Below are 14,426 nucleotides of genomic sequence, written 5' to 3' on the forward strand. Positions count from 1 at the left end.
TCCTGAACATGGCCTCTTAGGTGTCCAAGTGACCAAGTTTCTTGAAGATGTTTCATCCAACAATGTTTTATCAGTGTTTTCTACAGTCTAAGGTTTGACAAATATGTCTTTCTTTACTCTTTCAAACCATCTGTCCTCTCTCTTCACATGGAGGTGGACAGCTGAGTCTTAAAGAGTTATAAAGACCTGGTTCTCAAGATTCAAGATTCAAGATTTCTTTATTGTCAATTTTTCAATACATTCACAACATACAGAAAAATCGAAAAACTGTGATTTGTGAATGCGTTTGTTTTGTTTTGTCCAGGTTTGCAGAAACAACTTGGATAAGACGTCTTCAAGACACCCAACAAGTCCAGTTGTCTTTCTTTCATGTTTTTTTGGTTAAACCGGCCTGGATGACTGAGAACCTTCACAGACATATTGTCAAAAATGAGTTAAACAGGATCACAGTAAAGTAAAAACAAAACCAAACCCAAACCACTTTCCAAAGAATATTAACTGTAGGACTGGGTTTAAAAAATAGCACTAAATTATCTTATAAAAGCATCATCCTCGTCTTTTCTGTCTCTAAATCCTCAAACTTTGTGATTATTTCCTGGTTTACGCAACAATATAACAGATTTTTGATGTGCAACAGGCCCAAAAGATGATGAGGACATAAAGAGCATTAGGTTGGCAGCGGAGAAGCTAAAAAAAAGCAGGACTCAGGAATAGGTTCAAACATCATCAGCTATCTCAGATGTTTGACCACCCTGATCCTGGTTCATCCCCTAGATCCATCATTTTCTGTTTCATGGGAATATTTATAGACTGACTGGCAGCTCCAGGACATTTCCCACCCGGCAGCAACTGAAACAGGCCGTTTTAAACAAGTGATTTTTCCATCGTCCCCGTGAGAGCAAGGCCTCGGAGAGTTGAGCCGGCAATGACAGTGGAAAATAGAATTAATGAGTCCAACATGTATCGTACATATGAGCTGGGTCATCGGGGAAAGTGGAAAAAGGGGGAGAGAGAGTAGCTGCTGTGGTTTTTGCCCTGACTCATCCGTTAGATGAGTCATGAGGACCGGTTCCTGAAGGAGTGGAACGTACAAAGAAAATCTCGGGGTGTCCCAGGGAAAAGAAAAAATGACCTCCATCCAAACAATAAGAAATACAATGAATTATCAGTTTTGTCCTTGTGTGGTGCATCAACAGCAAAGACCGGTGAACACCAGTCAGCTTTACCAGTAGGGACAAGTTCTCCTGGCTGTAGGCCCGGTCAACAGGTACTTGTGGCTTCAGCCAAGCCTGATCTGTTGTAATTATTTATTTTAGGTCTCCCATAAACCAAACCACATCACTGTAGTGTCAAAACTTCTGTTTTAGTGGAAATTACCTCGAGTCAAAGCTGGCAAAAGTAACAGAAGTCAAGAGCAGATGAGAATGAGAATGAGAAGAAGAAGCAAAATCATGTGACTTTAAAATTTCAATCACAGTTTTGCTCTAAGTGTGTGTTTGCAACCTTTAGCAGTAGTTAGCATCACACCGTAAAGGTTCTGGGTTACAATCAGCACCTAGCCACTGACGTTCATCCAAATTACACAAAATGTTATTTGTTTAATAGTATCACTCGATAAAACTTAGATTTTAGTAGTTAACAAAAAGATTATTCAACTATTCAGAAAATGGACGATACAATAACTGAAAACAAATTGTTTGCTGCAGATTTCCAACTGAATAAAGCAATGATTCCTACTTCTATAATAATATGACACATGGCTTCATTCACGTTTTTGATGGCTTCATTCACGTTTTTGATAAAAGCTTGACTCTTGGAAGCTACGATCACCTACCAAAAATTAAAATTATGTTGGAAGAAAATTCAAGAATCCAGAGAGTATCCGATTTATGATGCATACATACATATTACTAAATAACATTCTGGCTAAAATCTCATTAACAGGATGATCTAAAAAGCCTTTAGTCTTTAACAATTAACAGATTAAAACTTTCCCAGATTTCACAAACAGAAAGAAACCAAATACAACCCGGGTAACAACTAACAAGACGACCCAGATGAAAGCAGCGGATGCGTGTCCTGTTGGGAGGCGTCCTGAGTGACTGTAATGAAGATCCCTGGAGCCTCAGTAAAATCTGGCTCATGTGTCCGCTGCGTCCTTTAATTGGCTCTGAGTGATCAATAAAGTGAGTCCATTGCCTCTAGGGAACCTCTCCACCTCTAAGTCCTCCTCTCCCCCACCATAAAGACAAGGACCTGATCTCATTCAACTCCTGGCTCTGCTCATTGTAACTTGGGTGTTCAATAACCACATTGAAGGTGGAGCATCTTCTTAAACTAAAAAAAGTAAATACAACTCTGGTGTTCATAAACAGCTCTGAGAGTAAAACCAGAATCCTCCAGCTCCGTGAGTTGCAGCAGTCAAGGTGTATTTTTGCATCTCCATCTGTTCCTCTTGTCTCTTGATAAAAGCCTCATTTGTTTGACGCCCGCTGGGAACGCTTTGAGCCCGTTCACCTCCTTCTTCCTCATCATAACAAGCCCACAAAAAAAATCTAATTAGTCTGGCCCCTGTTGACAGACCAGAGAGAAGCTAATTCATGGAAATGTGATGCTTCAACCAGACAACACGGAGAACAAATGGATGCAGGCGGAGCTATTACTCATTGCTCCGAGTGTCCAATGAGTGAAAGGATATGAAACGAGAAATGTTAAACAAATAAGTGCTTCAAGTTCAGACATGGTGCTCAGTAATCTGGATTATACGTTCTCCTTCTAACTGGCACGCTGAAAACGAAACGGAGGACTAATTGACTAATCAAAAAAAACTAATTGGGTTTTTAATTGTATGATTATTTTACGTGTCAGTGTGGTGAAAGACTTCTGAGTTTTAAATAACCTCTACCTTCATTTGCGGGTGATTATTTCAGCAAGAAGTAGTTGGTATTCCTCTCATCAACATCTCAGCTGCTCAGAAAGCTTCCTGCTCAGTTCATAACTCAGTTCACATCCACAGTAAACGCAGGTAACTTAGTACAGAGAATCATCTGACTTTGGACTTTGAAGCCGAGTTGTCATTCAGAAGGTTCTTCATCCATTCCTACTGTCTTTCTTCTTCTTCTTCTTCTTCTTCTGAGGTTTTAGGGTTAGGGTTAACTGCCTTCTACTGGGTAAAATCAATTATTACGACTGCACTTTGGACTCTGCTTGCAGCTCACACGTCCAGTAATTGAATTAAATGCATCGGATAAACTGCAGCATCGATTCTTACATTCACACTTTTTTGTGTCTTAACTTCAAATTGTGAGTCTTGAAACTTTCAGCAAAACACAAATTGGTAAATATAGCCATCAGAGAGTCACAAGCAGCTTAAGAAATAAAACAAGACTGTGTGATACTGTTTGTGTTTTAATATAAAGCTGGGCCCTGAGCTATAGATGCATATTAAATCCATTAAGATCAGGAAGTCCTGATTTCATATCATCTAATCAGCTGTCCACTCCAGTAATCAGGATATGGCCGTCTGTCATACACCGACTTACCTGCAGCCTCCTGCTGAGTGTAATGAATCCTTTCACACTTTACATCCATTAGTCAAGTACATGTAATGAAAAGAGTACATGTACTTTACCAGAGGACTTCCTCGAGAACCTGGAGAACCTGGAGTAACTTACCGACTCCAGCTGGTCCATCAGCTTGATCAGGAACTTCCGGCACTCTGGTGTTTTGCTGTCCAGCTTCATGCCTGTCTGCATAGCGTACAGCCGACCTGCAGGAGAGGACACAATTAAACGTCTTTTTTACAGTGAAGCCAATTCAGTCTAAAAGCCTTGTTTAAATGTCTGGAGCAATAAACACTGCAGATGTCGCCTTGTTCTCTGGACCAGGAAGATGATCTAAACCATTTCCACCTGAGTCAGGATAGAAAACCTTTGACAGAAAGATTTATTGGACTGAATCCAGAAGACTCTAGGAGAAGACAAGGAAGACGAGGACATTTACCATCAGAGAGGGACTCAGTGCTAAAAGACTGGATCAGATCGGGACATCTCAACACAACACGATTACAAATTAACTAACACTCTTAAAATCTGTGTTTTCCTTCCTACTAATCTGAAAAGAACATAAACTGCTCCGGCAGTTTGTATTTGATCAGACACTTGTGTTCAGACTGTGTCTGAATAATAATACCATGTGTACCACAGTCTGCTACAGATCGCTCATGTATATGTTGGAGTAACTCCAGGAATCACATGTTAAATATGCCCAGCTGTCTGCAGCACCATGCAAACAAAGATGAGAGCTTTTTATCCATGATCCACAGCAACGCAGAGAGGCAAAGAGGCAAAGAGGCAAAGAGGCAAGGCACACTGAGCCACAGACAAAATCAAATCAGAAGAGATTCAGAGAGGATTCTTTAGGCACCAAAGAAAGCACCTGCCACTGACAACTCACATAATGACTCATATTATTTACTTATTCTAACTTAAACTGAAATCTGTCACCTTTAATTACAAGTGACAGGATTTATCACAGGTGAGTAATTAAAAGAACTTGTCATAATCTACATTGTGCATGCACACTCACTTGCCAAAATATTAAGTACACTATTGAATGTATTCCAATCTAAATATTGTTAAGCTGATGTTGAAACAACATCAGAGAGGTGATAATTCAACTGGATGATCATTTTGGAGGATGGAGTTTGTCGTGCTGTTAAACTGGACTGACTTGGGGAGATGTTATATATTTAGGAAGCTAGTGGTGATGCTAGTGGCAGCACTAGTGGTATTGCTAATAGCTAGCATGTCAGCGCTGCTTTCCAGCAGTTTGTTTCTGCTCACATAGACCTCTAAAACTGATCCAGGTAGACTCCCACGAATGTTGGAAGAGGGTGTTAGCAACCTTTAGCAGTGGTTAGCATCAGAGCATGAAGGTTCTGGGTTCTGGACAGGTCTCCAGTCTATCACAGGGCTAACACAGAGAGACACTCAGACCTACGGCCAATTTAGAATCACCAATGAACCCAACCAGCATGTCTTTGGATGGTGGGGGGAAGCTGGAGAACCTGGAGAGAACCCATGCAGACACAGGGAGAACATGCAAACTCCAGACAGAAAGGAACCTGTCGGCCCATGGATTAGAACCCGGGACCTTCTGGCTGTGAGGCATCAGTGCTAAGCACCACGCCACTGTGTCGCCCAGTGAGGAAGAGTATCATTTAATAAAAGTTTTAAATTGGTTCCTCATTCACAGATAGCATGTTATCATATGTTTATTAGTCATATTTGAATGGTTTCACTAGTGTACCTAATGAAGTGGCCAGTGAGTGTGTCTGACTCACAGCTCAGCTCAACAGAACAATGTCTCGTTTGACTGTTTTTTTGGAAACAGTGACACCAGTGAGTGGCTGAAGCCTCGGCCGGCGCAGAGAGGCGGCCAGACGGCAAGTCCTGGGCTCCCGAAGCAGCCGGCGAGCCAGCCACAAAGAAACCCATTGTTCCTCTGCAGCCGCACAACTCGACACTCACTTTGGATGAACGCTGACAACGAAGTGCAACACAGGAGAAACACATGGATCCCGCCCAAAAAAGCCCTGAGCCCTCCAGTGGTCATCAAACAGGAAGCTGGCTCTTAGTGTTTGTTTGCATCAATCATTTCTCACTGATCCAGAAGAATCTGTAAATCCATGTTCAGGAGAACTTTCCTATCTCTGTTGAAACACTGCTACTGTTTAATTGAGTGAATCACACTCAGAGGAAATTATTAGTATTATTGTTCCAGTAAAAGTCACATTCCTCTGTTATTTATGTGCTCTACCTTAAAGAAAAGTAGCACACAAGTGTTGGTGACAGATTTAAAATTTAGATAAACCTTTGAGGCTGCCATTCTAGGGGGCGCTTTACACTCTGCTGCACCCATCATCTTCCAGTACTGCTCATAATCAAATTAGTTTTTATACAGGCATGTATTTATCGGGTTTTAACAGTTTACATTGTGCCTATTCCATTTTATATCAGTCATTACTCTACAACAGTGAGATTCAGGATCAGGGGCTGGTGTTGCTTCTACCAACGCTAACAGGAAATAGTGAGGAAGGAAGTCAAAGCGTGGACTTACTACTCGTGAGTGAGTGTCATGCAAACTGAAAGAAGTCGTCTTCTTGTTGTTCTTCTTTTTGGGTAGCTTTGATGCTAGTTAACCGACACCAAAACTGAAGAAGACAAGGACGAAGGAGATGGTGAAGCTTGGCTTGGCTACGCTGAAGCCTGACCCTGATCTGGATCGACCCTGATACCGTTCAGGACATCCCTAGTTTTCAGTCATCCAGGTCATGGTACACCAAATAGAAAGCTGGACTTGTAGAGTTTCTTGAAGACATTTCATCCAAGTCTTCAGTTTCTAAAAGACTGGAACATTTGTGGGTGGTGTCCACCTGAAACACATGACTAGAGTCTGTTAACGACCTGATACTCACCAAGGAGGTTATTATGGAGGACAGCTGCTTCAATAGTTCTGTCAGTCTGAGAGTTAAGGCTGTTACATAAGTTTGTTCACGCAGCCCTTGTTTGGGAGTTCTCGCAGTTTATTTTCGGCACATCAACTGGGCAGAACTCTCTTCTTGTGTGGTGTCCGACAACCATTCTGTGATTGGTCAGAATTTGGAAGTGGGCGTGGTTAATACAGAAAGGCAGAAATGCTAGCCGCCACTCTGTTAGCTCCCAGATGCTAATATTCTCAGTTTGACCGCTAATCTCTCCTGGGTAGAGAGCATACTGCGCGTGGGTGCACGCTGAATGAACGGCGTAATCCAACGGACACGGTTGTCATAACGACCGGCCGACATCCAAAAATAATAAGAAAAGTGTCTCTCGTCATTCATCTCCCACAATGCTTAGGCCAGAACAAACTTTGTTCTTGTTCTCACAGTCCTAGGAGCTTCTTGGGGAGTACGGAACAGCTTTTAACAGACTCTAGTCATGTGAGTTTCAGATGAACACCACTCGCAAATGTTTTACACCACAACCCCACCCCACCAGTCTTTTAGAACTGAAACACTCTTATCAGTCCGATGCCCGTCCCTTCAATGGACATTCTTTCGGATGTCCAGTCACAGAGTAGTTTAACGGCGGAGCGGCAGGCCTAGGTCGCTACAGAAAGCTTCACCGCTGATTTGTTACGACATTGCCTCCATTGGGTGTTGCATAATACATAAGTGGTCACACCGGGTAAACATGTCCTGCAGAGCCTCTCCCATTCACCAGCCAATCTTCCTGAGTTTCTGTGAGTTCAGATGAGGGAGTTGAACCCTAAACTCTGGAGATTCAAGAGGGGAGCTGTCCTGACGAGAAACCTAAAGTCCTTTTAGATTGTTCCTCAAAATGACAGCTGATCAAATGTGTCTGGTGACGGAGTGACGGCAGGGCGAGGCAAACTTTGACGCTGGTCATGAGGAGAGTGTCACATGAATGACAAGGAGGTTATTATAAGAGTGAGAGAGAGGGAAATATATCAAGAGTGAAGAAGAAGAGTTGAATCACTGCCACAGATTCTAACAGCTACGACAAGAGGCTGAGCTCCAGACTGAAACCAAATACTATTATTATTATTTTAATGGTTCAGACGCTGTAGATCATCAAATCATCTAGAAGATGAAGATGAATAAGGAGAAGAAGTAGTAGTTTTCCTCTTTCCTTCTTTTTCTCTCCAGTCCTGAATGTCTAGAGTCTTAGAAGACGACCAAGATGTCTCCACGTCTCCAAAATTGCTGTCCACAGAGTAAATATAGAACATACATAATACACCTTCGTCCCCCAGAGACCGTGTTCACCCTCACTCATTTATAACGTCAGCTGTCCAATCTGTGTGAAACGGCGTCTGTAACGCAGCCAAACGTCGTCAAAGCTGCTTCATTACCGCTAAACAAATCACGGCTTTGACTCAGCGCGCTATCGATGGGCGTGCTGCGGAGGTGGAGGTGAAATATGGGCTGGCATTAGCCGGCTCGTTTAGACGGGAGCTGCTGATGGAGGGAGGATAAATGAAACGCACCGACGGCCGGACGGAGAGAGGACGGCTCGGCCCGATCTGATCCAACCTGATGACTTTAATAAAGATGCTGAGAGAAGTTTGAATTCACCACCTTAAACATTTACTCCATCCTGATCAATGACTGTGATCAGAGATTATCTGTTTCCATGGAGACTGAATCAGATGATGTGATCAGATGCGTGTTCTGATGTGTCAAAAAAATCAAACCACTGTAGAAGAGCATCACATCTACTGGAAAAGAAGAAGAAGAAGAAGAAGAGAGAAAGGTAGATAAAGATGAAGAAAAGTAAAGAGATAAGGAGAAGAAGTAGTATATTCTCCAGTCCTGGACTAATAAAGTAGAAGAAGACGACCTAGATGTCTCTCCTGTCACTTCTCTTTTCTAACATATATGTGACTACTGGCCGACAGCGAGAACTCGTCCTACGAGTATTTAACGATTTCTACCACAAAACTCCAGTTACGTCTGGTGCAGCACATGTTGACAGCGCTCTGCCTGTAGTACGACTCTCTGAGGAGTTGAATGCACATTAAAGCTGATGAGAGACACTGGTCCACGTCCAAGAGGTGAAGCTGAGGAAGGTTGTCCTGCCTTTTCACGGGGACAGCTTCAGTAACGGCCGGGAGAAGGTACAGTTGACCGAGGAGGTGACGAAATCACGGAAACTGCTGACTGACACATCCACTGATCTACTAATCAACAAAACAGTCAATAGATTAATCAGCTGATCAAAGAGTTCCTCCGTGGGAAAACTGTTTATCTCGTTTAATTCTATTCATTCAAACATTCATTCACAGTGTGAACACTGGGAGCGCTGGGCTGCCTGGGGGTTTGGGGGTTTGAAGCTTTCTCAAGACTCCTAGGTCATGGACACGGGGGGATTCAAACCTGTGACCTTATAGTCCCAAAGCTCTGTCTCCAACCACAACTGTCCCAGACTGCTATCACGTCCCATAAATATTTGTATCGTCATCAAATGTTCATTAAGTGGGGTATGAGGAGACCTCCGCCCCCTCACGAAACCCTGTGGGAAACCCTGGTACAGCATCGGTTCATGATCAAGTCGTCTGTCAAACTTGAACACAAACATACATGAATCCAAACTACCTCCTGTTTAAATAGGGATCAATATGGTGACTCTCTCTCTCCTTCTCTCTCTCTCTCTCTCTCTCTCGGTCAAACACACTACCTCACTGTGTCCAGCCGTCATGACAACATTCACATCCACCCACAGTGAGTCCCAGCCGGGCTCAGAGGGCCAGAAGCAAGGTGCTGCTGACCTCCAGTGGTCTGCCTGGATCACTGGTCCACCCCAGCAGAACAAAACACTCCACTTAATCAACTCCTGTCAGTCGCTTCTATCAGGACGTCAGCCCCCACCAGAGACGGCTTGCTCCCGATTAGAGATAATCGATAATAGAGGTTGAACCGACTGGGTTTGATTGGGGTTAACCCATCAACCCAATCAAAGGAAAACACATCACAGCAGAACACACAGGTTTTTGTTCTCACAACTTTACCATCAAGGTTTATTACAGAGATAAAATGTGTCAGAACAGTTTGAACTGGGTACTTGACCGATACAGAATATTGATCTGACAGCAAATCAAGGAATTCCAATTAGTCCAATCAGAGGAAGCTGAGCGCCTGTTGAGAACTGATCTCAGACATTCACCGTGTTTATACGTTATAACTGACACGTGTTAGGGCTGTCAGAATGAATGTGTTGACAAAAATATGCTTTGAACGCCACACAATTTTTTAAAAAACATTATGTTATTATGACCTGAGTCCAGAGAGAAGCCGTAACGCTGTGGAAAGCAAGCAGAATCTGAAGTGTGGTCGTAGTAAACAGTTTTACCTCAACGTGGACTGCACGAGACCACCTCTAGTGGAGATGAAGAGAGACTTTTCAGAGCCGATTGGAGACGAGAAGAAGACTTTTGGTTTCTACTATCAGCTACTGGACTTTATTTCTTGTTGTTTCAGCATCATTTCAATTTTTTTTTTTCTTTCAAACCTAGTGTTCTGTACACATTTTAATTGTCTTCTATTTATTAAATTTCCAAAGAAGCCAAGACATCTGTCTACGTCCCAGTAACGTCAAAATGTCTTCTTATGTTTTAGTGGCGGTTGGCCAATGCTATCAACTTGATCCAACGGCGGCAATAAAACGACTAAACAGAATCCAACTAATATAAAACAAACAACTGAACGTTTAAAAGAAGAGAAAAGTTTCCTGGAGACGGCGTCAAGTAGAAACATCTTCCAGAGAGGGTTAGGGAGTTTATGGCAGCGTTGGATGACCAGAACATTTCTGGAGTAGAGAACACAAGGTACCAGCTACCCTCTCCACACTACATTAACTTTGACTGAAAGATTTATTGGACTGAATCCAGTCCACTCTAGGAGAAGACAAGGAAGACAAGGACAGACTTTAGGAAACTACAGGAGACCAACTCTAGGAGAAGACAAGGAAGACAAGGACAGACTTTAGGAAGCTACAGGAGACCAACTCTAGGAGAAGACAAGGAAGACAAGGACAGACTTTAGGAAGCTACAGGAGACCAACTCTAGGAGAAGACAAGGAAGACGAGGACAGACTTTAGGAAGCTACAGGAGACCAACTCTAGGAGAAGACAAGGAAGACAAGGAAAGACTTTAGGAAGCTACAGGAGACCAACTCTAGGAGAAGACAAGGAAGACAAGGAAAGACTTTAGGAAGCTACAGGAGACCAACTCTAGGAGAAGACAAGGAAGACGAGGACAGACTTTAGGAAGCTACAGGAGACCAACTCTAGGAGAAGACAAGGAAGACGAGGACAGACTTTAGGAAGCTACAGGAGACCAACTCTAGGAGAAGACAAGGAAGACAAGGAAAGACTTTAGGAAGCTACAGGAGACCAACTCTAGGAGAAGACAAGGAAGACGAGGACAGACTTTAGGAAGCTACAGGAGACCAACTCTAGGAGAAGACAAGGAAGACAAGGACAGACTTTAGGGAGCTACAGGAGACCACCTCTAGGAGAAGACAAGGAAGACAAGGACAGACTTTAGGAAGCTACAGGAGACCAACTCTAGGAGAAGACAAGGAAGACAAGGACAGACTTTAGGAAGCTACAGGAGACCAACTCTAGGAGAAGACAAGGAAGACAAGGACAGACTTTAGGAAGACACAGGAGACCAACTCTAGGAGAAGACAAGGAAGACAAGGACAGACTTTAGGAAGCTACAGGAGACCAACTCTAGGACATTTGGTCAAGACAACCCTGTAACACATCCATTCCCGTCCTGGTCTAATCCACTTCCCAGCAGGGCCCTCTTCCTCCCTTTCTCTCTGACAAGCCAATCAGGTGTCAGCAATGAGCCGTGCTGAGTCTGTGATTGGCTGCAGAGTGTCTTTATAAACACATGTCAGCATGAATGATCCTGTACAGTGGTGGAACACGTCCTCCATTATGTCCGTCATCTGGACATTTCATGCCTCTGTCCTTATTTTTATCATTTCTGTTATTAGCTGCGTGACACGTTGAGGTTTATGTGATTTAAACGGGCGACGTGTTGGATGACGCCGTCACAGCAGGCTTCAAACCGCTGGCAGCATTTACACAATTTACACTAAATCACACACAGGGTGCCTTTCTGTTGTCTCGGCGCTTTGGAGCAATAAAGTTGTGCAGAACACTGGCTTGACGAGTTAGAGGCAAGTGTGTAGCGGTGACTTACTTTGCATTTATTCATCTATGGAAATAAGTCCTTGTTTTCCCACATGGTCTTCTTTAACAAGTAAACACTGACGGACTCTGGAAGCACGAGTATTACTGAACATTTCACAATGTTTTCAGTTAATATGAGTGAAGTGATTAATATGAACGTATGTGGTCAACGGGAAGCAAAATGTGCTGAGTGTGAAACTGTGACGATCTGCAGAATAAAGACACATTCAACAAGATTCATTAAGAGTGTTCACTTTAAAATAAAAAACTGATAATAAAAACTTTATTTTTTACATTTGATTTATTTGATTTAAGAAACAAATAAATAAAATGTTATTTCTTTTTACTCATCTTCTAGCTGACATGTTGCTAATAGCATGTTTGGTTTCCATTAGCATCTCTGCTAGCGTCACCAGTAATAACATTTTTAATAACATCCTGGAGCCCAGCGGTTGATGCAGTCGGCTACAGGTGTGTATTTACGTCATTTATGTCAATCAAATGTTGTCTAAGACCAGAAACGTTAGCCAATAACCCAACAAAGGATAAAAGATATTGTTCTTAAACTCTGGCCCAGACACGATTAGAAATCTCTGAAAATAAAATAGAGATAATAAAGATGTTGACTACTGTTTCTCTACCGTCCATCACCACATACAGCCCCGCCCCCAAACGATCTGATTGGTCCGGCAGATCTTTGCAGCATCAGTTCAGAACAGAGAGACTCCAGGACAACTTTCCTCTCCAAGACATTTGAAGGACGGTGGACGTTCAGGCTGAGTTCAGGCTATGACATAATCTACATGAAACTCTTCTCCCTCAGCTGTTCCTGTTCCGGTGTCTGTCAACACAACAGACACGTTGTTTTCATCTGACAGCCTTTGTCTTCGTCTCCGTACCTCAGTATGTTCACGTCTCCGGCTGCAGCTCAACTAGGTCAGAACCAGTCTCCTGCTGAACTACACGCCATCAATCAAAAGTCATACTGTTGCCCTGCTTTAGTTGGAACAAGGCCACAACTTCCTGCGCAGCCCAGCAAATGTCAGGTGCAACTTTTAATCAGTCAACATCGTGACATATTCAAACATCTAAGAATGAAGTTTCAAAGTTCAGATTGATTCAGTGTAATTAGGAGAGATGGTTTTGTTTTTTTTAGTAGCCCCAGCTGGCCTGCAGGTTACAACCTTCATGCTCTGATGCTAACCACTGCTAACGGTTGCTAACACCAACTTAGAGCGGAACGTTCATGGAAATCTGCCTGGTTTAGTTTTAGAGAAAACACACTGATGGGAAGCAGCAGGGACATGCTACACATTAGCATCAACATTAGCATCACCACTAGCATCCCCACTAGCTTTGCCACTAGCATCCCCACTCCAACAGGCTGGACATGTGATGAAGACAGTTGGAGACGTTTGTTTCAGTGAGGGACAGGAGGAACTACTCTCCATCATGGACAATCCGTCTCATCCACTCCACCAGACCATAGAGGGACAGTGGAGCTCATCCTCCACCAGACTGATCCAGATCCACTCCCACAGTGGACGCTACAGGACGTCGTTCATCCTCTACTCTGTCCAGCTGGACAACAACAACAACATGACTCCATGTTATTAATGTTAATGGACACTATCACACCTTATTAATCTGTCCTATGTTTATAATATATATTTACTTCTGACTCTATTTCCTGTACATTTGTTCATACACACATTTTATACACTTTTGCTGAAACTATTTTATTTAATTTGACTAGATTTTTACTAATATTTTATTTGTATTTAATTTGATTAGATTTTTACTAATATTTTATTTGTATTTAATTTGATTAGATTTTTACTAATATTTTATTTTATTTTATTTGACTAGATTTTTACTATTTTATATTTAATTATATTCTTACTTATATTTTATTTCTAATTTATTTAACTAGATTTTTACTATTTTATATTTTATTTTATTATATTTTTATTTATATTTTATTTCTAATTTATTTTACTAGGTTTGTCCTATTTTATATTTTATATTTTATTATTTTTATTTCTAAATTATTTTACTATTTTATATTTTATTTTATTATATTTTTATTTATATTTTATTTTATTTGTCTAGATGTTTACTTATATTTTATTTTATTACATTTTAATTTATTTTATCTTTCTATTTACTTGTGGTTCTCTTGTGTTTTTATTTTTTTTTTTAATGTGCAGCTGAGCTACTGTGACCAAGTCATTCCCTTGTGGATGAATAAAGTCTTTGTTTCAGATTTATTTTTCATTAATTGGTTCGATCATAAATCACTGTGAACTCATTTACATTCAGCACACACACCACAGGCTTTCTCTTTTAGTTTTTACTTCATACCCAGTTCTTGTTGGTTGTTATTAATAAAACACTAATAGTATTTTGTAGAGAGGCCTGCCAGGGCAGAGGCTGAGGAACTAGTCCAGGTTGAACCAAGAGTGAGACATGACGGTGGAATGAGTCATTCTGTGTCAGAGTTGATCTCCAGTTAAATCTCCAGTCAGAGGGTGGAGGTCATTCCTTACAGCTGAGACAGTCCACCTAAAAACCTGCTGGACCAGGACCTCACGTCACATGCTGCTACTTCCTGTCTGCTCTGTGGCAGGTAGCCAAGTCTGATTACCTGGGCTATG

At 41.9% G+C, this 14,426-nt stretch overlaps 1 protein-coding gene across 2 annotated transcripts in view; it reads right to left on the reverse strand.

The window, feature by feature from the left end:
• Positions 1-14,426, reverse strand: part of vta1 (vesicle (multivesicular body) trafficking 1) — a 48,893-nt gene that overhangs the window by 33,815 nt on the left and 652 nt on the right. For both annotated transcript variants that reach the window (XM_084560707.1, XM_084560706.1), the window contains exon 2: positions 3,675-3,769. In XM_084560707.1, the coding sequence (XP_084416833.1) occupies positions 3,675-3,769 (95 nt within the window). The remainder of the gene's footprint in view (positions 1-3,674; positions 3,770-14,426) is intronic.

Source organism: Chelon labrosus (genome assembly GCF_963514085.1).
Source record: "Chelon labrosus genome assembly, chromosome: 14".
NCBI lineage: Eukaryota > Metazoa > Chordata > Actinopteri > Mugiliformes > Mugilidae > Chelon > Chelon labrosus.